General features: G+C 44.9%; 2 protein-coding genes and 1 non-coding gene across 3 annotated transcripts; 2 read left to right on the top strand and 1 right to left on the bottom strand.

The window, feature by feature from the left end:
* The first annotated feature begins 1940 nt into the window (after window positions 1-1940).
* ZDHHC5 (zinc finger DHHC-type palmitoyltransferase 5) lies at window positions 1941-25178 on the top strand. The gene is made up of 12 exons (XM_033120927.1): window positions 1941-2590; window positions 5732-6924; window positions 14029-14150; window positions 17337-17494; window positions 18427-18599; window positions 18757-18859; window positions 19484-19575; window positions 19998-20130; window positions 20598-20721; window positions 21133-21245; window positions 21708-22567; window positions 23854-25178. Exons 2-12 carry the CDS (start codon window positions 6821-6823, stop codon window positions 24017-24019), a joined length of 2148 nt encoding a protein of 715 aa, XP_032976818.1. The 5' UTR covers window positions 1941-2590; window positions 5732-6820; the 3' UTR covers window positions 24020-25178.
* Window positions 9793-9866, bottom strand: TRNAI-GAU (transfer RNA isoleucine (anticodon GAU)). The gene has a single exon. It is a non-coding gene; the product is annotated as a tRNA-Ile (tRNA).
* On the top strand, window positions 22904-23740 carry LOC117030712 (40S ribosomal protein S6-like). Its single transcript, XM_033120928.1, has one exon. It carries the CDS (start codon window positions 22936-22938, stop codon window positions 23683-23685), a length of 750 nt encoding a protein of 249 aa, XP_032976819.1. The 5' UTR covers window positions 22904-22935; the 3' UTR covers window positions 23686-23740.
* Window positions 25179-26012: the final 834 nt, after the last annotated feature.

Raw genomic sequence — 26012 nt, 5'->3', positions numbered from 1 at the left:
AAATGCAGGAGTGAAGGGTGGGATCCAGAACACAAGGGGAGAAACTGTCCTTTAACACAAGCAGAGACATTTCATAGGGATCGGAGGGAAGGCAGCAGTATTTATACACAAAGAGAGATCATTCCTCTCTGCATCTAAACCCAAGGGTAACATTTTGTTGTCTTTTTATTTACCAGTGACTTGAACTAAAAATGATCGTGTGGTTTGCCATCTAGAGGCATGAGGAAATGCAAGTGAAGAGAATTTGAAAAAGTATAAACTACACTAGAAAATTATAAGGTATTTCTTGATATACATGCAAGTAATTTATCTGAAGTTTGATGGTCTGAATATCCCATTTTGTTAGCCTCGATTTTACTGTGCAATACTTTTCAGAAGTGGCTGGTAGTTTAAACCTTATGTTCCATTAAACATTCTTTCCAGGAAATGTCTTGCATGATCTTAAGGAAAACTGGACAAGAAATTGGAATCTCTCTCTAAACCTTGGAGTAGTGATTATGCCGCTGTTTGTGCATATCCAGCTAAGAGATTAGCATCCAGTAGACCCGTGTCCTAGGGGAGTTTAGAATGTGTGGTTGGATGGTGGAAGGTCAAATTTTTTATTCCCATTTAGCACTGTCTAGCAGAGACACAACAATTTACAGGTTCTTAGGAAAAGAAAGATGCCCAATTTGTGAAGTTGGGGAAATGAAGAAGTTTTAAAATCCAAGAAAAATACACAGTTAAAAAAATGAAATTTGAATCCTTCCTAAGGAAACAACCTAAAAGAAAAGCCTCTATAAATAGAAGAAATATTTTTATCTCCAGTGAATACCTTCCTAAGGAAACAACCTAAAAGAAAAGCCTCTATAAATAGAAGAAATATTTTTATCTCCAGTGAATACCTTAACTTTTGTACTGTCTTAAGTATTTTAAAGATTTCATTTTTTAAATGCACACTGTCATTAAAAAAAGAGAACCCTCATGTCTGTTGCAGTAAACGGAGATTGAAGCCCTTAGCAAGAATGAACTAGAACCTGATGTAAATGCCACGTCAGAGAAGGAAGTAGACTAGACCCCAGAAAACAGAAGGTAAACCTTTCTCCTTCACCTACTGCCTAGTGCTGAAGCATCAGACCAGTTAAACCAGCAACATTTGACACCAAACCCCAAGGCAGACCGTAGGATTTAGAATCACACTTGACAGATGAAGACACTTGGCTTCAGAGAAGTGGCTGGTTGTATACTTTTTTGAAAGACAATTATGTAATAGGGCTGCTTTCAAAAGAGAAATGGCCTGGAGCTAAATGAGAGAACACCTGGCCTTGTTCTTGGGTTCACAGTTGAGTAGAGCTAATTAGGGCAAAGTGTGGCGCTGTGATCTACGTAGAGTTGGCCACAACCTCGCCAGGGACTGGAGCTTCTAGAGAACCTTTTCCTACCAGCTAGATTAGGGATGCGGCGCCCATTCCTTGGATTGCAGTCAGAAACTACGGGAATGAAGCGGAACCAAGAGCTGGCTCGCACCCCGGGGGGCCTCCACCGCCTCAGAGGGCGCGCACTCCCTGTGCCTTCCGTCGTTGGCACTACGGTTCCAAGGCTCGCGCTCGCTTTCCTCTTCATCCCGGGCTTTTGGTAGGAGCTTCGCCCCACACTGACGCTTCTAGTCCCGGCAGCCACTCCATGCGGGAGCCACAGCCAAGACCATTCCTTTCCCCCTGGGAGTCTGCTGGTACCGGGCAACTCGCTGGACCGAGAACTGTTTCATCAAGATCGTCTTAAATAAAGTTTTCCCCATCAAAAAAAAAAGAGGAAAAAAAAGTGGGGGAGGGGAGGGATATTTAGTCGCTAAAGGTTTGGCCAATGCCTGAAGGGGCAGAAGCAGGAAGGCGGCGGGGCCTATATCGGTGATTGGTTATACTAGAAGCCTGTCTGGACTGTACCACACTTACTTGGAGGTGGTCTGGTGAATTCGAAGGGGTAGCTGCTTGCTTTTGATTTCTTCCAGCGCACACATATTACTACTTTTTACTTCAAAGATTTCTGCTTGGATACAGCAGGAATAGAAGATCGGACACAGGAAAAGGGAAGACTCGCGGGCCATTTCCCCATTTCTGACTCCTGCGCAGTACGCCAATCCCCCACTCCCAGTCACCTGCGGAACCCGACGGCCTTGCGCGCGCGTTCTCGTTTTCTCGCGTGCGTACGGCGCTGTGCTCCTGCAGCCAATCAAATCGCGAGGTCGCCGCGGTCGTCGGGGTTCGCGCGCACGTCCCAGATTGGAGTTGGGGTGGGGGCCATGGGTGAATGGACGAGTGAGCGGGGGCGGGCGCGGCGGCGCGAGTCGCATGAATGAGAGAAACGTGCCCCGCGCGAGACGTCGCGCGTACCCGGGACAGGGAGCCAATGGGAATGCTGGGAGGGCTAGATACCCGGCACTGAGGGCAACGGTCGCGCGCCGGCTCGAAGACAAGCGTCGCCGAGCGGGAGCGCGCGGAGCAGGGCGGGCGTGGAGCGTGCGGGGGCCGCGCGCTTCTCCTCAGAGGCCGGACGGCACTGCTGGGAGGCAGCAGCGACAACGACGGCGGCGGTGACGGGAACCGCGCCGGGGGTGAGTACCGGGGACACCGGCCCCTGCGGAACCGGAAGTGCGGGGCCAGTGATGTGGGAGGGGAGAGTGACCTCTAGGGAAGGGGGACCGATGTGGGGGAGGTGGTTTGAGGCCCCATTCCTTCTCCGGGCCGGGTCATCCAACTGCGGCGGGACCCGTGGGCCCCGAAAACTGACGACGAGTAGAGGCCTGGGATCCACGGCCACCCGTGCTCAAAACGGGTTAGTGCCCGGCCGCCCGGTCCTAGCTCAGGATCCTGGTCTCTTCGGGCACCTGGCGCCCAGCCGCCGCCCCTTCCGCCCCCGGCCCTGCGCCGCCCGGCTCTGCTGTCTCCCGCAGTTTTCCCCGCAGCCCCAGTGGGCCCTGCCGCCGCGGATTCCGTCTTATCGGTCTCAGCTCACCCCCATACAGTGATTCTCCTTGCCCCAGCGCCGGGGTGGGGACTGGGTGCTGTTCGCCGTTTACCTGCCTGCATTTCAGGTCCCTCGCCCCACTCTGTTGATACTTGTTTTGGCTCAAGCCTTATCCTGTTACCTGTTCTCGCCTATCCGTCCACTTCCTCACCCCCACCAGCCGGGTGCTCCATGCTTTTAGTACTTTATACTTTCTACAAGTGGAGCTCGGTTATATTTGCCAATATTTTACCAGTAGGAATCTCTTTGTGGGACAGGGAGGTGCAAGATGTTTTACCCACTTGGCCGAATTAAAACACTGAAATGAGAAGTAAGAAAGTGACTTAAAGTTATGAAAGGAAGTGTAAGATCAGATATGTTATATTCTAGACCATTTTTCTGCCCTGGATTTTTCACTTCCTGCTCAGTGCCATCTTATCTAGGTTGATCTTATATTCTCAGCCCTCTTCTTTTATCCCAGTATATCCCTCTGTACTGTATCAAATCTCTTCAGAATGCTCATTATCACCCATTCTTTAAAACCCCACTAATGATTACAAGACTTAGATATCCGTGAACTTTGCTACCTCGGTATATAAGGATAACTTCTGCTTGACTTTTCAACCAATAATATCTTGACATGTGGATTATTCCATGATACCTTGATTACTTTGTATTCAGATTTACTATATTGTCTATTACACCACTTTATTTCAACAAACAATACTTGTGCTATCTGTGGTACTGTCCATATCCATTCACTCCTTTAAGGAGATTATTGTAATAAACCTATATTAAAGCCTTCAAACCACATACTCTCTGGTTTGTTTTATAGATACATATTTCCATTCCATAGATTACTCTGTGCCCTACTATGTCATATACATGCTTGTACACCTTTCTCATACTGGTGTGGATCCAGACTGCTGGCTCTGATGAACCATGCTCACCCTGCGGTCTTACCCCTACTACCCACAGCACATCCCTCTGCTAAGACTTGGTGCGTCTTTATTATACCCAATAAATTCTTAAGTTATGTCTTGTCCCTTCTAATGTATACTTCCCAAAGATCTCAGATGCTGATCTCTTGTTTCTCAGTACTATACTCCCAAAATTGCATGGCCTTTTATAATCCTGCATTCCTATGGCAGTATTAGCCCATGTGACTTTTTTCCTGTCAGAAAATCTGTTCTGAAATAATATGTGGTGTCTAAACGATTTCCTATGCTAGCTAAAATATAAGCAGTGCAATTTTCCATCTTCTCTAATCTTTGGGGTTTCGAGGGGAAAGTTTAATAATACTGTCTGCAAACCTGAAATTTGCTTCTCATTGTTAACAGAGTTACTTAGGCCTACATTTAGAAGGTTGGAATTTGATTCCTATAGGAAACCGAGAGTTAAATAGTCATAAAATTAGGGGCTAGAGAGGATTTGTCTTTTTTAGGACTTTAACAATTTCTCATAATCTCTGGGTGTTCACTTTGTTCTAATATTGCTGTTTGGCCCTCTAAAACACTGTTTTTCAAAGAGAGACATGATGCATCTTGAAAGCAGGTGCCTTTGCCTTCCATGCCACAGGTAAGGGAGAGGAAGTGATAAATTACAGGGCACATTTGTATTTCATTATCCAAACTTTCTCATATTTTAGTCTCTGCCTTTGGTATTAAGGGGAAATACTAGATCACTTGGGTGTGATAAAACTTTTAGTTTTAAATTCTAACAAGTAAAATGTTTGGTCTGCAGATTCTAAGTTGTCATTACTGGGCAGGTAGTGTGGATGAGAAAGAGGTAGAAAGGGTTTGTGTTGGCAAAGAGACATGTAAACTCTTGGGTTCTGAACTTGACTGCTCAAGTGGTTCAGTAGAATGGCCTCAGGCATTCTCTAGTCTTCAATTTTACAGAGTGGGATAAGGGACTGTGTCACCGATAATGTGAGTTAAGTACTTTGAGATCACTAGATGAAAAGCATCCTATAAAATCCAAGGTGCTGATGTTATTTTGCTACTACCAACAACAGAAATAATTGTTAACTCTTCATCATTTCAGGGAAGGTGGGGCTCATTTGACTTTCTAATAGGCCAATATAGGAATAAAAAATTGTCGAATTGGGTAGAAAAGGACCAGCCCCTATGGTTGACTCAGTTTCTCATAGAAGGTATCTCACCTTTCAGTCCAAGAACATTTCTCAACGTCCTTTCATGTGTTATTACAGACGACCAAAAATTCAGCTTCTACGTCTTCAGGGTTATAACTGAAAAGTATAGAAGGATAAGAGAGAGAGAGAGAGACATACACAGAAAGGAAATGAGACTCACTGTCCTAATTTTGAGGTTATTTTTTCTCTTTTCATTGTAGCAATAAATACTCTTCGTCCAAAGAGAAATCTCTTTTCTAGGACTGCCCTTCACTGCTGTGCCCTTGTTTGTTTTCAGATTTTGATATTTGTCACTGACTATCTGTGTCAGGTGAGATGGGCCCCTTTCAAGAACTAGTTCTTTGATGACCTTACGCCAGGTGAAACCATGTTCTTCTCTGTCTTATGTGACCAGCACTTAGAAGAGTGAAGGATTCTGGGTCCACTGTCCTCCCAGTTCAGAGTTCTACACACACAGAAGTGAAGTGGAAAATAATCTTTATTTCAAAAGGCACTTTTTAACAGAGTGGCCTGTGCAGTTTTAGCCTTGATATTGTTAAGAAATGCCCTGAAAGAATTTCTTTGATAAAGATATTTGTTTTGTTTTTTTTCCAGGTGAGGCACTGTAACCCAGTTGAGCTCTGCATCCCGAAAGCCCAAGATTGAAGAAGAAAGATCAGAGACATTGACTAACTTGGATACAGGGACCTCTTTGGATTTGCTTTCATCCACAGTAACCTTTAAAAAGTATCATAGAGTGGAATTGGTTTCTTCATCTTATTTTGCTTATCAGGAAGAACATGGCTTCAGGGATTTTATGTTTCCCTTTAGTTTTGCATGAACTCTCTAGGAAACGGAGCCGTTAAAGGGTTTGGGACGAACAAGAAGAGATTTGAAGACATAGAAGCTTGCTGTCTCTCTCTTTTCCCTCCCCCTTCAAGGAAAAGGATTTACAACTCAGTCTTGTAACAGCTGCTGTCCAGCTTTAGCCGTCAAGAGAAAATAAATAAAATTAAATCACTACTGCCAGACTACAAGCCCTGAAGTCAAGGTGTGGGAGTGGTGGCATTGAGAAAACTGCCTAAAAGGGACAAGGACTATAGTAAAAACCGCTTCTCTTTAAAACTGGAAAGGGACCCCAGGTTCCTTCTTGGATGAAAATAGAAGCACAGGGCACCCCTCTCTTGGTGCAGCTCACATTTTGGAAGTGTGGTAGTCGTGGAGGTACTATAGTATCTCTTCAGAAGAATTTTTCCTTGCCCGAAGTGGTCTGCCCTCTCCTGATGGTCTCCCCTTCTTTCCTTTTGAAGGCTTATCTCCATCCATGAACTATTCCTTGATCTGTCTGACTGCCTATGTTCTCTACCTGCAACCATTTGCATGTGTACAGCCTACTGTTTGTCTCCAGTTTTACAACTGTACAAATTGTTTCTTAATCTCTCCTTCTGCCTTGTTCTGGGGAGGTGGTTATTCATCATTTGGAGTCACCTTTCCCCCTCCCATGTGCTTTCCTTCATTTGAGACCTTTTGACCTTTGGTTTTATTTGGGAGGGGGAAGGGTGATAATTTAAAATTTTCTGTTTCCCTGGTGTCCTTCCGTGCTCTTGAATCTCCATTGTTGCCCTCATCCCATTTTCTTGTCTGTTCTGCCGCTGTGTGGGCCTGGGCTATGCGGCAGGGCAGATCTCCCATCAGAGCTCCAACATGCCCGCAGAGTCTGGAAAGAGATTCAAACCCAGCAAGTATGTTCCGGTCTCAGCAGCCGCCATCTTCTTAGTGGGAGCTACGACCCTCTTCTTTGCCTTTACGTGAGTTTTCTCCCAGTGGTGGCTTTTGGGGGGGCATTCCGTGGGAGGTGAGCGGGTATTTTTTCCTCGAGTTTTGCTTTCAAAGCCAAGCGACTGGGTGTGCTCGATGTCTGATAGAGGTAAATCCAGATCTAAGAGACGTGGTAGAAAGAGTGAAGGAAAGCCTGTCCTTTCAGCCTTGTTACAGATTTTACTCCAGTGACTCTTTTATCCTCCCCTGCCTCCCTTCCTTTGGAATCACAGATGTCCTCATATTTTCCTACCCAGCTCCATCATTAGATGATCCTGAACTAGGAAGGAAGTGGGAGGGAACCACCAGAGAGGCTTGAAGCAGCTTAGGCAATCAGTTCTCTGAGAGACAAGAACTAGACTAGATGAAAGGTTTTTCAGATAGTCATTAATGGCTTTTCCCCTGGATATCTGAAGGCTGGATTTTACATTGTGGGAATGGATGGTACTGGAGAATTTCAGAATTGATTTAGAAGATATACCAGAGAGACAGTTTTGGCTTTTAGTATTACCCTGGTGGTTTTCAATGTATTCTTAAGAGCTGAAGCCTGGAAAAGTGAAGGCCACTGGGAAAAGGCAAGTTTTATTTAGAAAGGGAGTCCTAGAAGACTTCCTTTACATTCGTTCCTGCTGAAGGGAATGGCAGTAATTCTCCCATTCCCTGGTCCTGTTAGGAAAAACAGTTGATATTGAAAGGTTTCCCACTTAGGATATTCAGACTTTGTTCGTCTGCTTGTTATTGGAGGAGGGTGGTTTATCCTTAACCCTTTCCTCAGTATTTTAGCCATTGGTCACCTGGCAAGCATCTTTGCTGTTTACCTGTTTATAAATTAACATGTCCCAGGCTTCTGAGCTTTAAACTGTCGAGTCATTGAGTTGGTGTTCTAGATGTAGCTCTTGGAACACTCAGAGCGTGGTAGATTTTCTGGGAAGTTCACTTTGCTGTGTGTGGTTCAGGCTCAGAGCTAATTGTGAGGTGCTGTGTGAGGAACGGGAGGTTGCTGGGAAGAGGAAGAAAATGAAGTGGTAGGGGATGAAAGCAGTTTGGTCTCACTGAAGGATGAACGAGCAGGAATTGCTGGGCTGGGCGGTGGGGGTAGTTACTATTATGGGGAGAAATTGAGAACAGAAATTAAATCTGAGGTAGGAGGGAGGTAAACCCCCCAAATTGAGCTTCAGATGCAGAAAAGAATTCCAAAAAAAATGTGGGTCGTTTGGCTAAAAGAGTCAGCAAAATAATACTGATGTTTTCTATTTAGTTTTTTAAAAGGAAAAAATTTGATACCGAAGGTACGAGCATCATCCTACTCCTCACCTCTTCCTCTGATGAGTAGAAGGTGTAGATTCCGTGGCCCCCAGCTCTCCTGCCTGAGCATACCTGCTGATCTCTCAGACCTAGAGCAGCCGCTCTTCTCTATCTCCTCTGTTCTTCATAATCATTGTCTCTTGCTTAAATCCAGCGTGTTCAGTGTTTGTCCTTCTTCATGCATTGACTACCAATAAGGAGGAGTCTTCAGCTTCAGACTTCTGCTGGGAGGCTAGCCAGTCCGTAGAATCAACATTTTAACCACAGGACATTTATATGGGATCTCAGCGTCCTTGGGGCAGTTGTGGAGGGATATGTATAAGACCACGCTGGCATCCTTAGTCCTGCTTAATTGGCAAGGGTCTCTTTTCCTTCACGGGGTAAAGCCTTTAGGAAGCTAGGAAATTCAGGGGACTGACTGGCTCAACTCATCTGTTCTTGAGATAGGGCAAGCAGAACCCTTGTTCCTAAGTTGCTAATCTGGAACCATTGAAGTGCTTGGCTGGTTATACCAGTTTCACCGTAAAGAGTTGTTCTGACATAGGCATTTTCTCAACTGATAGTTGAAGCCATTTAACCTACTTTCCCATTCCCTGGTGCCAGAAAAGTAGGGGCCTTCCTTATTCCACGGTCTCTCAGCCCCAGGAAGAAGAATTCTGGAGCACAGTATTGACTCTGTTTGGAATTATTGCCTTTCATCCAGAGTTAGAATCCTTAAATCATAGTTTCCCCTGGCAATTTTTTCAGGACCAGTTTCTGGGCTCTTTTTACCTCCCTGGGGTCTCCCTTGCCCGCCTGTGGAGACATAAACACCCAATTTATCTTTATCACTCAGTTCTTGGTACTTCTGAAATTCTCATCTCTTCCTCTCGATCTGACCATGACAGTTCCTCTCCAAGCATGTATCTGAGCTGAGGTGCCACTCTTCTCCAGAACTGTTGCCCACCACATTCTATGTCTTTTGAGGTTCAGTTCCTTGGAGAACCCCCAGTTTAAAATCATATGCAATCTAAAAACGAATTTACGATTTCAAATAGAGAGACAAGAGGAAGGCTGTCTGTGAACCAGCTCCTATTTGGGGCCCTAAATAAGTAACTGCTCTGTCATCCTATTCACTAGGCTACGACTGTCTGTCCTTATATTAGTATAAGCCTCAGGTGAGAATTACTTTGGGACCTAGAGGACTGGGAGAAGGACGAGTCCCTTTCAGCTGGCAAATATAATTAGTAGAGACATGGAGGCCTCAACCAATTAGAAACAATTTACCGAACATGTTTCTTTGTCAAATAGGGAAAGCTATGAGCAGAAATTCTCAGTTGGGCTTGGTCATCAAAAAATGGTCTGCTGCTGCAGAAAAGCTTGAATAAAACAGTTGAGGTCTTCCTCCTAAATTCACTGAATTTGTCTAGTACTAAAACTAAGCAGGTGAGTTATTAGGGATCGTGTCTTAATTCTTTTCCCTTTTCACTATTTGGGAAGAAGGGTTTGCTAAAGTAACCCTCCCCCTCCCAATTAGGTTTTTTTTTTTTTTTTTAGGAGGGCACAGCTCACAGTGGCCCATGCGGGGATCGAACCCGCAACCTTGGTGTTATCAGCACCACGCTCTAACCAACTGATCTACCAGGCCACCCCCCAATTAGGTTCTAGACTCTGTATTTAAGATAACGTGCCTGGATCCTCATCTCTGTGTTTGGTCTCCTTTTTTGATTGGCAGGGGAGCAATACTAGGTAAAAGGAATAAGCTCTCTTCTGGGGGTCAGGAGACTGATTTTGGTGAAACCTGTTAACCTTTGTGGACCTGTTTCTTCCTCTGATAATGAAGAAGTTGACCTAGAGCAGTTTATTCAAGCAACATGACCCTTTTTTCAAATGAGATCTGCTGTGGAACCCCAGTGTATAAAACATAAGAGTAGGACTGTCTGCTTCAAGTGAGGCTGGTGCATAGAGGCAGGTGCACTTGGTGTCTCCTCTGCCTTCCTAGGGACCCTTGAGACCTTTTTAAGGGTCCTGGCAGTACCATTTGAAATAAATCACTGAGTTTTATCCTCTAAAGTCTCCTGGAGCTGTGAGTGAAGTCAGCCAGTGTCTCATTTTGTTTATTTCTAAAGTCGGTAGGGAGGGCATGAGGGGGAGGGCAATCTGCCGCAGGTGAGCCTGTGAGGGAAGGATAAAAGCCAGGGTCGTCCAGTGTCCCATGCCTGAGACAGCTTTCTTCCTTTCAGTTTCTGCCTCTGGCCCCTCCCAGCCCTGTGCCCCAGAGAGTTGGGCAACCTGAGTGACTCTCCCTCGGGTCCTTTTTCATGACTGCGGAGGTGCCAGCACCTGATTTGAGTGGGAGCAGCCTTGTGATTTAGGGCATTAATTGAGCAGTGGTTGTTCCTTTGTCTTCCCACGTTGTTTTCTCATCCAGGAATATGTGTCCTGTGTCTTGCACTGAGCTGCTTGAAAGTCTGGGTAACAGATACACCACAAATGAAGTGCTTTAAGAGAAACTTACCCACCTATACGGGAGAAGTTGTTTTCCCGTGGAGTCTTGAGGGTCCCCACAGGCAGGAAGTAGGATATTCATTTCAGCCCTGCCTATCAACCAGGAACACGAGGCATACACTCTAGCTATGTGCTCGGCATGGGTGGAATGCACAGACCTGTTCTTTAGGAGCGCAGCCTGTGTTCTAAGTGTTCTTGAATGTCCAGTACTTCAGATAGGGGAAGTGGAAAAGATGAAGGTGGAGCTGGAATGATAATTGATGATGATGGTAACAGTTAGTAATGTTTTTTTATGTGTATTCTAGCCAATGAATGCCCAGCATTAAGCCAGCTGGTTTGAAAAGAATTCCAGGATCTTTTCAGACATTGTCTCCTTCATTCTCATATCTGTATTGTGTAGCTGAAGTAACAAGCTTGGCCAGTTTCCTGTGGATTACCTAAGGCTAGGAGCAAAGCCTTGATTGAGCTAGGATTAAAATCCAAAGCTCTTGACTCCTACTTGTGTTTCTTACCAGTAATTGAACCATTTTTTATAATAGGAAGTGTTAGAGCTAGGAAACCGATTTTCAGGACTGTGGGTATTGAAACCTACTCTTCCCGTTTTATTTGGCCTTGAAAATAGGAGTGCTGAATGGGTGGGCAGAAGAACCTGTTTCTGGGATGGTATGGGTCTGGGAGTTTCATCAGTGAGTCAGCCAGCTTTCTGGGCTACGGCCACTCCCTATGCTTCGGAACTCTGATTATTGCTATAGGCTGAGGACGAGCCCCAACAGCTCCTCTCCTCATTTCAGGCCTCCTCTCCTTCCATCAAAGGCAACAGATTGAGACAGGCTACTTGGACTTGGGGTGGTCACCTAGGAATCTGGCAAAATACTATAGCAACAGCAGGTCTCTCCCCGAGCCAAGCAGAATGTGGGATATGGCAGGAACAGGCCTTGCTCATACACGCCTCCTTGGTGAGGTGTTCCTGCAGCTAGAGTGTTCAGGTTGGAAGCAGCCGGTCTCTGGTTTGAATCTAGCAGCAAATACTGCCTGTGAAATTGAGTGACTTGCATCATTTCTAGATACTGCCACACTGGGGGCAGGCTTTATTTTGGCAACATGCTGAACTCGATTCTAGAATTTCGTACTTCAACTGGGATGGGTTGATAGCAAGAAGGTTGCAGGGTAAAGTTCATTATCCAGGGGAAGGTGTTTGGCAGGATACCCAAGAAATTGTGTGATTTGCTTTGTTTGCAAATACAGAACATGAAGAAAGAATGGGGTCAGAAAGACTGACAGCTGAGCCTGCAAGGGGGCTGATGTCTCATTCACCTTAGTGCCCCTCAGGGACGGAGGTACCCTTATTTTTTTCAGATGCTCAAGGCCACAGTAACCACAGTGGCCAATTCTAGGAATGAGACTTTTAAATCATGGCACCTCAGTGTTCTAAGGATTTAATTTCTTTTTCCCTTCTAATTATCTTCCCAGGCTGTAGGAGTCAAGTGAGTCACCCTTTCTCTTCTTCCCCAGGCGGAAATTGAAGCGACAGCTAACTACTAGGGAGGGGCTCTGACCTGGATGACTGGTTTTCAGTTTCTTTCCCTCCCTCCTCAGGAACCAGAAGCAAGCTTTAGGTGGGGCTGTTGAAGGACTCTTCTTTATTTGTAGTTCATCCCCAAATCTGCTAAGGTAGGGGGACATCTTTTCTGAAACAAAGAACCCCCAGAGGAAGAGGCTTCCATGGGAGACTGATAGAATAAACCTAGAACTGTGACAGCAGGTCTGTTTGCCTTTGAAATCGGTGCCTTCACTCACTCTAGCTTCATTATTTTATCTCCCAGTTATGCACTGACCCATCAGGAGAAGCAAAGAGTTAATTGATATTTACTATCTAAAAACCCTAGCATGTAACGAATATTTACTTAATTTTTTTTTTTTTTAATGAATGACTAAATGGAATTTGAATAAATAGATGGTGGCGGTCAAGACTTGTGAAATGCTTTGTGGCAATCAGTTTTGTCTCTTATCATTAGTTTGTTTATATCTCATTAAGGAGCTCAATTCCTGTGAACTGTCCTGAATCACTGTTCAGGGCTGTGCTTTTTGGTTTGAGAGGTCACCTCTTGCTGTGGATGAATTTTTCCAGACTCATATGCTGTGTTGGTCTCCTGGCCCCTCCTTCCTTTCAATGAACTCTTCCTTCCTTCTGACTGGACTAGATAAAGGGGACAAAGACAGATGCTGTCCTAATTCTGGAGATTAAATTCTGAGCCACAAAGCAGATTAAGGTATTTAGCCACTGTCTTGTAATGGGACATTCTTTCTGAGCTGAGACGGGAGAGAGAGGGCAATTGATACTACAGACAAAGCAAGCAGCACATCTGTGTTCTGAAACGTCCAGCTCTCAGGACATCACCAGAGAAGGAAGAGCACTTGCAGCATTCCTACTAGACTCATATCCTGACAAAAGCTGAGCATAATCCGCGACCAGGGCACTTTTTTTTTTTTTTTGGGGGGGGGGGCAAAGGAAAGTTACCTAAAGCCCTAAAGCATAGCTCTTGATTTGCATTCTGTGGAATACTGGATTGTTTGGCCAGTTTCTTTTTCCTAAGGACGTAGGACTGCATTGCTCTGATAGCTTCTCTTTTTTTCTTCCCCGCTCTTCTGCTTCATTTATAGACCCCAAAGGATATAGTTCTGTGTCTTGATACTGATCCTTATCTGGGTGTTGTGTTTTTCTCTTCCCCACCTTGAGAACTAGCCTCTAGTTGAATAAAACTCTCGGGACTGTCTGACGCAGTGATGAAACTTTAGGCAGTTGAGAGTGGTTCAGAGCCAGAGGGAGCAGGAGCCAGAGGCTGGTGGTATCCCAAGCTTCGGGCCAATGTGCAGGTCAGTGGGGCATGGCTGGGATCCAGAAGCCTTAGGCTGCTCCAGAGAAGGGAGTGTAGCCGGTGTCCGTTACATACTCAGTCCGTAACTCCTGTGCCTGGTAAAAAGGAGATAAGAACAGATTCCAAAACGTGGAAGGACCACCAGGGAAGAAAGAATCTGAAGAACACAGACCTTAGTGCAAGGGGTTTTTCAGATTTTTCAGAAATAGACTCAAGAAATCCTGAGTATTGTGCCTTGATCTAAAAGGAGCATTTCCATGGGAAACTAGACCCATTTGTTGGAAAGGACAAAGATACTTTGAGCCTGCAAAGGTGAAACTCACAAGATTTATATATAGCTTTGGGGGCTGAATCTTTATAGATCTTTCTATGGTTGGTGTCCAAAGTGTGCAAGGCAGTCCCTCATTTTCTTTCTTATCTGTGCAGCTGTCCAGGACTAAGCATCTCTGTGTCACCTGCAGTGCCCATCTACAATGCGATTGTTTTTCTCTTTGTGCTGGCCAACTTCAGCATGGCCACCTTCATGGACCCAGGGATTTTCCCTCGAGGTAAGATTTCCCTCCCCTCTTGGAAGCTCCTTAGTGCCTTTGAAAAACAATGATTTTTAGACATACACATTTGGTCTTGGGAGTCTTGTGGTTTTGGGGTACTTTTATAGTCTAATGATGAAAAGCAGGTCAGGGTCTTCAGGAATATATGTCATAACTTTTAGTCATGTGATTTGACTTTGAGTCAACTCTTTGATTTTCAGTTACCTGTTCAGAAATATATTTTGAGCATATGGGTTGGGCATTATTGCTAGGCACAGTGAAATCCACGAAGAATTAGTCAGTTGTCACAGGGTGATGCAACCTGAAATGGAGGCATGAAGAGGGTTCTTTGAGACCACAGAAAAGAGTGCACTTACATTTGTCCAGATAAATTGAGGAAATGCTACCAAGTAGAGGATAGAGGGGAAGGGCATTCTGTGCAGAGGAAGGAGCATATGCAGAAGCTTGTAGCCATGAAAATGCTGGACTCAGTGGGGTGGAAATAGCATGCATGGTGGGGCGAGAAGGGGCAACAGATAAACCCAGAGCCAAATTGTGGGGGACTTTATATGCCAAATTAAATAGATTATATTTCTTCCTTTGGGCAGCGAGAGGTCTTTAATTAGGAATCACAGGATCAGATTTTATTTCACAAAAATAATTCTTGTAAGAATGTACAGATACTGTTTCGGAGGCTATTGGAATAGTGCAAACCAGATGAGGACTTGAATTCAAGGCTGGATTTACAGATTCTTCAGAAGTAGACTCAACAGGATTTTTCATCACCAGTTGCTTATTAGGGGATAGTGAGAGGGTGAAGAAGTTGTCTGGGGTAGTTCCAAGGTTCCTAACTTGGTAGATAAGTTGGATGCTAATTTTTATAAACCAGGATACGAGTTACAGGAATGTTGAACAGGTTTGGAGGGAAGACAGAGCATCTTAGACATGTTGAATTTGAGATACTTATGGGTCAGTTAGCTCGAGTTACCCAGTGAACAATTGAGTAATCACACTTGGAGTCTTCAGCCATGTGGTATTTGAAGCAACAGGAATACGATTATGTAGAGAAAGTAGAATGAGATTAGGAAACAACCAAGGTCAGACCTGACCTGACATTTTATAATAAGGGACAGAGGAGAAGGAGGAGCCATTGAAGAGGGGTTGAGCAAGAAAGGCTAGTAGGAGGAGAAACTGGACAAAGTAGAAACTAAGGAAAGTTCATGAAGTAGCTGATGGTTGGCAGTATGAGAAATTAGATCCAATAATATGGAATCTCAAAATTGCCTATTGTTAATTAAGAAATTAGTGATCTGAACAGAATAGTTTTAATAGTATGTATATATGTATGTATGTGGGAGAGATAGTTAAATTACCAAAATTGTAATGATTTGGAAGACAATGAATGGGAAATGGGGAAGAAGAGTTAATGAGTCTTAAGATTACTCTTTCAAGGAGTGAAGCAGAGAAGACAGAAGATAGAATATCTTACAGGAGAGGGAGGATTTTTTTTAATGACATAGAAGTCATGCTGGTAGCCTGAGGAGATGGTACCAGAGAAGAGAGAGAAGCTGAAATGGGAGAAAGGGGATCATTGAAGAGTGACCTAGAGGAAGGAGATGCTCTCCCATGCATGTTGGGAGGGTGATGCTTACAGAAGGAGGCTGTTTCTGGGATAGGAGGTGAGAGTAAAAACCGTCACTGGTGGAATAAGAAGTGGAAGAGAAATTGGTGGAGGTTGTTGCTGATGACATCTGATTTTTCTCTCAAATGTGAAGTTGTCTTGTAAGAATGAGACAGGTGGAATTGGGATAGCAACTTTGGTGAGATGAGGTTTTTCTGAAATTCATTGTGCTCAAAAGCCTGTGTCACTGCACTTCATTTGTGACTTGTCTTTCAAAGATTAGGTGAATGAAAGGGAACTTTGAGTCTCTGAAGACGAGGGCTGTTTTAATGAGCCTTTAGTGTTCTTTTAGCAAATATTTATCTATGTGGAAGGCATTATGGTAATTTGGGATGATTTTTTTAAAAGGTCTTTGCTTTCAAATAGCTTGGTCGGGAAGGGAAGATGGGGAAAGCGTTTATATATGAATAAGTACGCTGTGTGATAAGAGAGTAATCAAAGAACTATGTAATACTTTAAGAAGAAAAAGAGCTCATTTCTGGTAGATGATGGTGTGGAAGGATCAGAAATTTCAAAATAAGTAGCATTTAATTTTTTTTCCTTTAAAAGAAAAATTTTTTTAAGAAAAGTAAAGATTTTAATAAATAGTGAATGTTTATTATGTAGAAACTGTAAATAAGATAAATATCACCTGTAATGTCACATTCCAGAGATAACTACTGTTTATATTTTCTTCTAGTATTTTGAAGACATATATACAATATAATATATAGATGTGTGTATTTCTATTCTCAAGATGGGATCTTTTTTGTTTGTATAGTTCTTTACCTTGCATTTTTTCACTTATTTATATTATAAGCATTTCCTCAAGTCAGTAAAATTGAGAACTTAATTTTTAACCCCTACACCATAACTTACCTAATTAGTTTTCTTTCCCACATGTATTTTTTTCGAGATTAATAATAAAAAATAACAATTGCACACAGTAGATGAGAAAGAAAATAATATCCTTTAAGTTTTGAAGTGGGATGGTGGGTTTTGATAGCTGAGAATTGAAAGGGCATTCAGGTACAGAGAAATGTCTTGAGCCAAGAAACAATACCAAACTATACACATATCGGGAATTAATAGAGTGGGGGAAGGTCTTTTGGGCAAAAGCCTTGTGCATAGATAAAAAGGTTGACATTTGGTCCTCTCTGGGATTACTGTAGTTCAGTCATGAACTTGGAGGTATTGAACTATTATGCAAACTCATTGTAAATGTGTGCTTTGGTCTGTAAATTATTTCTTTTAAAACAATCATAATATGTACAGCAAGAATATCAGCGTACCCGTAGCAGAGCCACCTCTAAGGTGTGTTCTCGTGAACCTCATTTCCCAGTGCAAAATAAACTGCTTCCTCGCCGGTGCTGCCATCGTCGTATAGAGAGCTGGTCTCAGTGTTAGAGTTACCGGTTCCTGGCCTCTCTCCCCCATCAGTCTGAATTCCTCGCAGGCAGAGGCCAGATCTTAAATAGCCCTGCTTTCCAAGTGCTGAGCACGTCCTGGACAGTTGTTGTTTAATTGACGTTTCCTCTGTGCAGCCGAGGAGGATGAAGATAAGGAGGACGACTTCCGAGCCCCCCTTTACAAAACCGTGGAGATCAAGGGCATCCAGGTGCGCATGAAGTGGTGCGCCACCTGCCGCTTCTACCGTCCTCCTCGCTGTTCCCACTGCAGCGTCTGCGACAACTGTGTAGAGGTAAGAACCCTGAGAGGTGAGACTTGATGCGTAACCCAGGTGATCTTTTTCATTCCCACAGAGTAAGGATTGAATCCCACAGAGTAAGGATTGAATCCAGTGGATTCCTGGCCTTGGATGAAACAGTCTTGGCTGACTCCCTGGGCCGTGTGCTCTAGCAATGTCCAAAAGTGTTAGCGGTGACATACACAGGAGAGGTAGAGAGCATAAATATTCTGCTGTTACAGGAGGGACCTCAAGTGGCCATAGGCTTTCTCAACACCAAGATTCATAGCTCCAGCCTTCCTTCCCTTGGCTTACCTTCTGGTTATTTGTCCTGGCTTTGTGATACCTCTTGCTTCCACTACATCATGCTGTTGCATTCAAATTTTACACTTGTATTTCTTTTCCTGCCTGTCCTTCTGCATCTCTTGATTTTATTTGTAACTCTTTTTCCCCCGAATTTTTACTTAGCTGTAAGCAGTTGCCTGTCAGAGTTTCCTTTGAAGCCTCTTTTCTTGTGAATCTTGATGTTTTTATAAAGTCTCTGACATTCGTCCCTTTCAGGGTTCCTTGGTCACATAGGATAAACTTTGAGAAGCGGCCTTGGCCTTTGATCATCAATCTCTGGAAGGTCTTCCTTACAGATTGATAGAGCAAGATCAACTAGTTTTTCTTTCTTCCTTATCTACCTTCTGGAAGGCACAGCTCACAGTGGCCGATGTGGGGAATCAAACTGGCAACCTTGGTGCTACCAGCACCACACTCTACCCAACTGAGCCAACCGGCCACCCCAAGATGAACTGCTTTTTAATTTTGCAACTAAATGATGAACGTGATCACAGACTACTGAACACAACACTTAAGTTCTGCTCTTTGTTCCTCTTCTTGACCAAAGTGATCTAGTGCTATGGTCCAAGGATGCCTCTAAGTCTGTCTCTTTTTGCCCCTAGGAATTTGATCATCACTGCCCCTGGGTGAACAACTGTATTGGTCGCCGAAACTACCGTTATTTCTTCCTCTTCCTCCTCTCCCTGACAGCGCATATTATGGGTGTGTTTGGCTTTGGCCTCCTTTATGTTCTCTCTCACATGGAGGAACTCTCAGGGGTCCGCACGGCTGTCACGTATCCTTCAAGGCCCGTGGGTTGCACGATTGGGAGGGGGAAGAGTGAGGAAGGTTGAATGCTGTGGTGGTAGTGAGGCTCAAGGGAAGATGGCCACAGCATGGGCTAGGGAAGGTGAGACCATGCTGCTCTGTTCTCCTTGACTGTTTGGCTTCAGAATGGCAGTGATGTGTGTGGCTGGCTTATTCTTCATCCCTGTAGCTGGCCTCACGGGATTTCACGTGGTGCTGGTGGCTAGGGGACGCACAACCAATGAACAGGTACGGGAAGAAGTGACGGGAGACCCCTGTGGAGTAGGAAGGGCATGTGTCAGGTAGCCCTCTGAGTAGTGTGTAGCATAGTGCTTCCATGAATGGATGCTTCGTGAATACTTTTTATGAGGAAAGCCCAAGTTCCTCCTATAAGCATGAGAGCAGAGGCCATCTCTTAGTTAACAAACATTTACAGAATCCATTCTTTATACTGCACAGTTTGGGCTCTGGGCTTGTAAAAAATTTAATAAAAGACCTGGGTCAGCCCTCAAGAAGCTTATGTGCTGCTTAAAGGAAAACAATTATTTTTCTACATAAAATAATAGATAACCTTACTTGTTTGCTCTTATGTGTATTAGCTTTCAAGAGCTCTTTATCCCATTGTACATGAGGAAACTCGTGTCTAGGGTGAGACAGCTACCATGAGTTAGACCTAGGACTTGAACTGAGGACCCTGACTCTAGAATTCCCATTCTTAGCCTCTGTAGGATAAGCTGCTTGATGTCAGGATTGTGTTTCACTCGTTTTTGTTTCTCTAAGGTAGTGGGTGCACAGTAATTTCTCATTGATGTTTTGGCCTTTGGAGGTCAGGGTCCATCGTCTCACTTGATTGGACCTTTTCTTTCCTTCCAGGTTACGGGTAAATTCCGGGGAGGTGTGAACCCCTTCACCAATGGCTGCTGTAACAATGTCAGCCGTGTACTCTGCAGTTCCCCAGCACCCAGGTACATCTACCCTTTTGGTCTAGTGTTCACCCTTGGTCAAAACTTTTGTCGTCTTTGGGCTTTTTCTGGTATGGGGAGGTCTGGTGGGAGACGGCCTTTAGGAAGGATTCTCTTAGAACAGGAAGTACCTGCAAGAGAGAGACATGCCATCCTTTAGTGGACCCTGTGAGTTCAGTTGATGTGCACCAGGTATTATGGTTACTGTCCTCTGCGAGTTGAGGGTGAGATTTACTCCCGAGTGCCTTGAGCTAGGTATCTGCCCAGAGGCCTTGCTTTGCTGCAGTTCTTCATGGAATCAAAGAGATCAGTTCAGTGCTGACCTTTTCACTGGCTTTGTAGGACTGTTTCTTGTGCTTTACACTAGGTAGGCAACCGATAAATAGAGGAATGAACCAATGAAAGCCCTCTTATTCTCGACACAGGTATTTGGGGAGACCAAAGAAAGAGAAGACAATTGTAATTAGACCTCCCTTCCTTCGACCAGAAGTGTCAGATGGGCAGATAACTGTGAAAATCATGGACAATGGCATCCAGGGAGAGCTGAGGAGAAGTAAGGTGAGAAATTTAGGGGAGGAAAGCTAGGTAACTTGGGGACCCTCACTCATGGCAGAGAGATGGAAACTTGCTTTTAGTTTCACCTCTTTTAGTACTTACCACTTTCTAATTTAAGTTAAAATTACTAAATACGTATCTTCTTTTCTCCATTAGATTGTAAGTTCATTGACATTAGACATTGGGTCCATTCATTTCCATGTCTTCATAGGACTTAACATAGCAGCTTGCAGATGGTAGGAGCTCAACAAATAATTGCGGTGAAAATGAACAAAATGACAGGAGTAAACCCTTGTTGAAAAGTTTTCTTTATCCAGTACCATCCCCAAACTGACTCTCGTACTTTGTCTTCCAGCCCCAGTTTAGAAATACATGATAATCGACTCCCCAACACCCACATATACCAGTTTAATACTTTGAGTTGCCCTAATGCCCAGTTCTCCAAATCTGATTCTCCCTCCTTTATCCAGTCTAAGGGAAGCTTGGAGATCACAGAGAGCCAGTCCGCAGATGCTGAACCTCCACCTCCTCCCAAGCCGGACCTGAGCCGTTACACGGGGCTAAGAACACACCTCAGCCTAGCTGCTAATGAGGGTAAGGGCAGCGGCAGGAGTGAGAAGGTGACTAAACCGTGGAGTGGACAGGCAGGCCAGGGCTGGGAGATAATACTTGTGTTGTGGCTGAGACCACCCAACAGGTGCTCCTTGAGCAACACTTCTTTGGTCAACTGGAGAAAGGGGGTGCCACTTAGCTATTGGACGTTTGTTGGGGGACTGCCAACTCTGGACGGAGCAGAGAACATTAGACTTGTTTGGTGCATCCTCTCACTGTGAGTTCTGGGCTAGTATGAGTCTTCAGTATTGATTTCAGCAAAATCATGTTCCAGGACGTTCCCTGTGCTGGCTATGTGGACTCCTACCTTGTTCTCCCCTGTACTCTAGGGAACTGTAGCCAGGCTGAGAGAGCAGCTTGTAAAGTGGTGGCCCCTGGGCTTTTTTCCTGCAGATAGCAGCCTCTTGGGCAAGGACAGCCCACCCACACCTACCATGTACAAGTATCGGCCAGGCTACAGTAGCAGCAGCACATCAGCCGCCATGCCTCATTCTTCCAGCGCCAAGGTACTGAGTTCTCTAAGAAGTAGGTCGTAATGTATGCCAACTGCTGTGGGGAAAGGAGATTGGGAGAAGGGAAGGAAGAGGCAGAGGGAAGAAAAGAAAACCAGACGCATGTTACTAAGTGTTCGTGTTAGTGGGACTGAACCTCCTTGATAGAGTTACTTCATCAAAGGGGGTGATGTTGCATAATAGAAAAAAGCACTGATGGCAGTGTCATACCTGACTTAAAAACCCATCACGGGCAAGTTACTTAACCTCTGTAAGCCTCATTTTGTGTATCTTAAAATGAGATCATTTGTTCCAACTCATAGATTTGCTTCAGGGACTAAGTAAGATAACACACGTAAATGTTGTAGACGTACTGTGGCACAGAGCAGATAGTTTTCCACTGACGCCTTGGGCTCTGGGGCCTAGCGTCTATACACAAGGAGGAGCACTAAGAACCTGCTTTACTTTCTTCCCCAGTTGAGTCGTGGTGACAGCTTGAAGGAACCAACCTCAATTGCAGAGAGCAGCCGCCATCCCAGCTACCGCTCAGAGCCCAGCTTGGAACCAGAGAGCTTTCGTTCTCCCACCTTTGGCAAAAGCTTTCACTTTGATCCACTGTCCAGTGGCTCACGCTCCTCCAGTCTCAAGTCAGCCCAGGGCACAGGCTTTGAGCTGGGCCAACTGCAGTCCATTCGTTCAGAGGGTACAACCTCCACCTCCTACAAGAGCCTGGCCAACCAGACACGCAATGGAAGTCTATCTTATGACAGCCTGCTCACTCCTTCAGACAGCCCTGATTTCGAGTCAGTGCAGGCAGGGCCTGAGCCAGACCCGCCTTTAGGCTACACCTCTCCCTTCCTATCAGCCCGGCTGGCCCAGCAACGGGAAGCTGACAGGCACCCACATTTGGTGCCAACTGGCCCAACACACCGAGAGCCCTCACCGGTCCGGTACGACAATCTGTCGCGCCATATTGTGGCCTCCCTCCAGGAACGAGAGAAGCTGCTACGCCAGTCACCCCCACTCCCAGGCCGTGAGGAAGAACCAGGCTTGGGGGACTCAGGCATTCAGTCAACACCAGGCTCAGGCCATGCCCCTCGTACTAGTTCCTCTTCAGATGATTCGAAGAGATCCCCCTTGGGCAAGACTCCACTGGGACGCCCAGTTGCCCCCCGTTTTGGCAAGCCAGATGGGCTAAGGGGCCGGGGACTAGGTTCCCCTGAAGCAGGCCCAACTGCCCCATATCTGGGCAGATCTATGTCTTACAGCAGCCAAAAAGCCCCAGCTGGTGTCTCTGAGACGGAGGAAGTGGCCTTGCAGCCGTTACTGACACCCAAGTAAGTATTAGTCCATCCTGGCCCTCAGCAGACTTGAAATTAGCATACCGCCCTGCAGAAGGTATTAGGGCTACACTTGTTCATTCTAGTGCAGATGGACCCAGGGTTATCCTGCGTGTAGGTGGCTCTTCGTTTTCACTCTCACTCCAGCTGCCTGTTAAGGGATACTTTAAGTACTTTTTTCTTAATCCTGTCTTCTTAAAAAGTGATTCATTTGTCTGAGATTAAGTATGCAAGATAGCTGCTATTGGAGAGAAGAAATAAATAGGGGAGCTAGGGAATCAGGGTTGTTTTAAGCAGGGCAATAAAGCAAAAGGGAATGTTTGGGTAAAAAAGTGTATGTGTAGGAGGCCGTCGGCTGCTTCAGGATGAAGCTGAACATCTCTTTCCCAGCCACTGGCTGCCAGAAACTCACTGAAGTGGACGATGAACGCAAACTTCGTACGTTTTATGAGAAGCGTATGGCCACAGAAGTTGCTGCTGATGCTCTGGGTGAAGAATGGAAGGGTTATGTGGTTCGAATCAGTGGTGGGAACGACAAACAAGGTTTCCCCATGAAGCAGGGTGTCTTGACCCATGGCCGTGTCCGCCTGCTCCTGAGTAAGGGGCATTCCTGTTATAGACCAAGGAGGACTGGAGAAAGAAAGCGCAAATCGGTTCGGGGTTGCATTGTGGATGCCAATCTGAGTGTTCTCAACTTGGTCATTGTAAAAAAAGGGGAGAAAGATATTCCTGGTCTCACTGATACCACTGTGCCTCGTCGCCTGGGGCCCAAAAGAGCTAGCAGAATTCGCAAACTTTTCAATCTCTCTAAAGAAGATGATGTCCGCCAGTATGTTGTGAGAAAGCCCCTAAACAAAGAAGGTAAGAAACCTAGAACCAAAGCACCCAAGATTCAGCGTCTTGTTACTCCACGAGTCCTGCAACACAAACGTCGGCGTATTGCTCTGAAGAAACAGCGTACTAAGAAAAATAAGGAAGAGGCTGCAGAATATGCTAAACTTTTGGCCAAGAGAATGAAGGAGGCCAAAGAAAAACGCCAGGAACAGATTGCCAAGAGACGCAGGCTGTCTTCTCTGAGAGCTTCTACCTCTAAGTCTGAGTCCAGTCAAAAATGAGATTTTCTAAGAGTAACAAATAAATAAGATCAGACATCCAAAAAAAAAAAAAAAAAAAAAAGTGTATGTGTAGAAAAGTATATCATTTTATTCTCTGAACATTTAAAACTATCTCCCTTTTCTGTTTTATGTCCCATTTCCTGACATTCTCTCTTCTTTTCTTCCCAGAGATGAAGTACAGCTCAAGACCGCCTACAGCAAATCCAACGGGCAGCCCAAGAGTCTAGGCTCAGCCTCCCCTGGCCCAGGCCAGCCACCTCTGAGTAGCCCCACAAGGGGAGGAGTCAAGAAGGTGTCAGGGGTGGGTGGCACCACCTACGAGATTTCGGTGTGAGCCCTTGGCACCTCCCCTCCCCTGCACCTCTGCGCCTACACCAAAGGGCCCCAGGTGGCCACCTTCCTTTCCTCAAGGGGCTCCCCTCCCCTGCATGGACATTTTTTAAACCACCGATTCCAAGAGGATGAGGAGCGTTTTATAAAATGCAACGGGGTTGGGGAGTTGGAGAGTTGGGGCCCTGAGACTGGGGTAGCAATCTTTACCTTTACCGTATAAGACCTTCCCTTCCTTGACCCCTGGACCAGACTCAGTGGACATTTGTGCAATTGCTCGCCCTGGAGGGAACCAGATCATTTTTAAACCAGAAATAATTTTTTTTATTATTGTTACGGATTCTATTTTTTTCCTCTTCTGCGTTACCAGGTGTGTGTGTACATATATATATATTATAAATATCAAAGAAATTATATATCTATCCTGGGATGGGAAAATGAGGGAGGGATATATTTAAGGAGGGGAATCTTACTCTTCCCATTCCTCAGACCAGCAGGAAAAGAGGGGATACAAAGTCTTCCTTTTCCCTAGAGTTCCCTCTCTCGTCCCAGTTACCAACTAAGGAAATAGCACCCCCGGTTGCTGGTGCTAAGTGATCAGGAAAGAAACTGGGGAGAGGCGAGTCTGGGGTCTTGGTCAGAGGAGCGCGAACCTGGAGAGGAGGGTTAGTTTTCTAGGCTCACTGGCACTTAGTTTCCCCAGGAAAGGGGTCACAGCCCCAGGACTTGGGTGGCAGTGGGGAGATCAGGAAAAGAACTTAGCTGAGCTCCAGAGACAATATTAGAGAATCCCCCCCTTCTTGGGGGAGAGGGATTAGGACTAGGGTGGGCTTCTTCAACTAGCCCCTCAAAACCTTCCCCCATCTCACACAGTTAACATTATTTTTAAATCCAAGGCTGGCAGAGAAGAATCCAAAAAGCAATATTTTTCATCACATGCCAAAAACGGGGGATAGAGAGGAGTGGCAGGCCTAGGCCCCTCCGAGTGTCCCTTGGGGGATCCCCTCAGCCCACCTCAATATGGTGCTGGGTAGAGGGGATACCTGGGTTCTAACCTCTAAATAGGGGAGACCCCAGCCTCTTAATAGAGGCCCTTTTATTTTTTATTCTGATTAGCCATTTTAAACCAACAAGGAATAAAAAGATATCCTGATCTAACCAGCTCCCCCTGACTTGCGTTATTTTGTCTGGTTAAGACAGGGTAAGTGATCCCTGGTGAGAAGTTACAAAGAAAACCTCAGAAGTTTCTCTGGTCCTGACCCATCTGTAGGCAGGATTATAATGCAAGTAATCACTTAAAACAATAGGTCCTGTTTTTATTTTGGTGATTTAATTAAAAAATTCCTGGAAAAAACTGTTTTGCAACCACTAAAGCTTGTCATTTTGAAGCTTAGAGAACTCTTGCCTTGTGCCATAGTTGTTTCTTAATGCAGAATTTTGTCTCTGGAAAGTAGAGTTCATTGTGGATGTAGCCAAAAGGGAGAGAGTGGATGGGCAGAGTATGAAAACCCTATTAAAGGCGTACTGGACATACGGGGGCATAGTTCAATTCGATATCTCATATTTTCTATTTGTGAAAGCCAAAGGCTGGGCCCTAATTTTAATGGGCATCCTAAGACACTAAATTTCAGAAAACTGTCCAGAACCTTTATTTTCACTGTCCATAACTTAAGTATATAAACTCTTGCTCTGAAATCCTAGATTACAACGAGCTAAATGAGTGGTTTTCCGCCTACTGATCTAGGAACAGCCTTGGCTCAGAAGAGATTTTAACTGTCCTGTGTCAAATTTAGCTTAAGTCAGATTGCATTAGCTTGGGTTTTTCTAATGGATGTTTTCAGTTACCTGTCCTGCTGCAAAAACTGAAGGGATTTACATTTTCTAGTTTAAGGTGCCTTTTTATTGCTGTCTTAGAAGGTTAGAAATGTTTTCACATCAGCCAAATACTTGCATTGTCTTAGCTAAGGAATGAGGCAGGTCAAAAGTTCTTATAAAGA

The sequence above is a fragment of the Rhinolophus ferrumequinum genome, chromosome 11 (assembly GCF_004115265.2).
Source record: "Rhinolophus ferrumequinum isolate MPI-CBG mRhiFer1 chromosome 11, mRhiFer1_v1.p, whole genome shotgun sequence".
NCBI classification, from domain to species: domain Eukaryota; kingdom Metazoa; phylum Chordata; class Mammalia; order Chiroptera; family Rhinolophidae; genus Rhinolophus; species Rhinolophus ferrumequinum.
The sequence above is the reverse complement of the archived record's forward strand: the minus strand, read 5'-3'. Positions and strand labels throughout refer to the sequence as shown.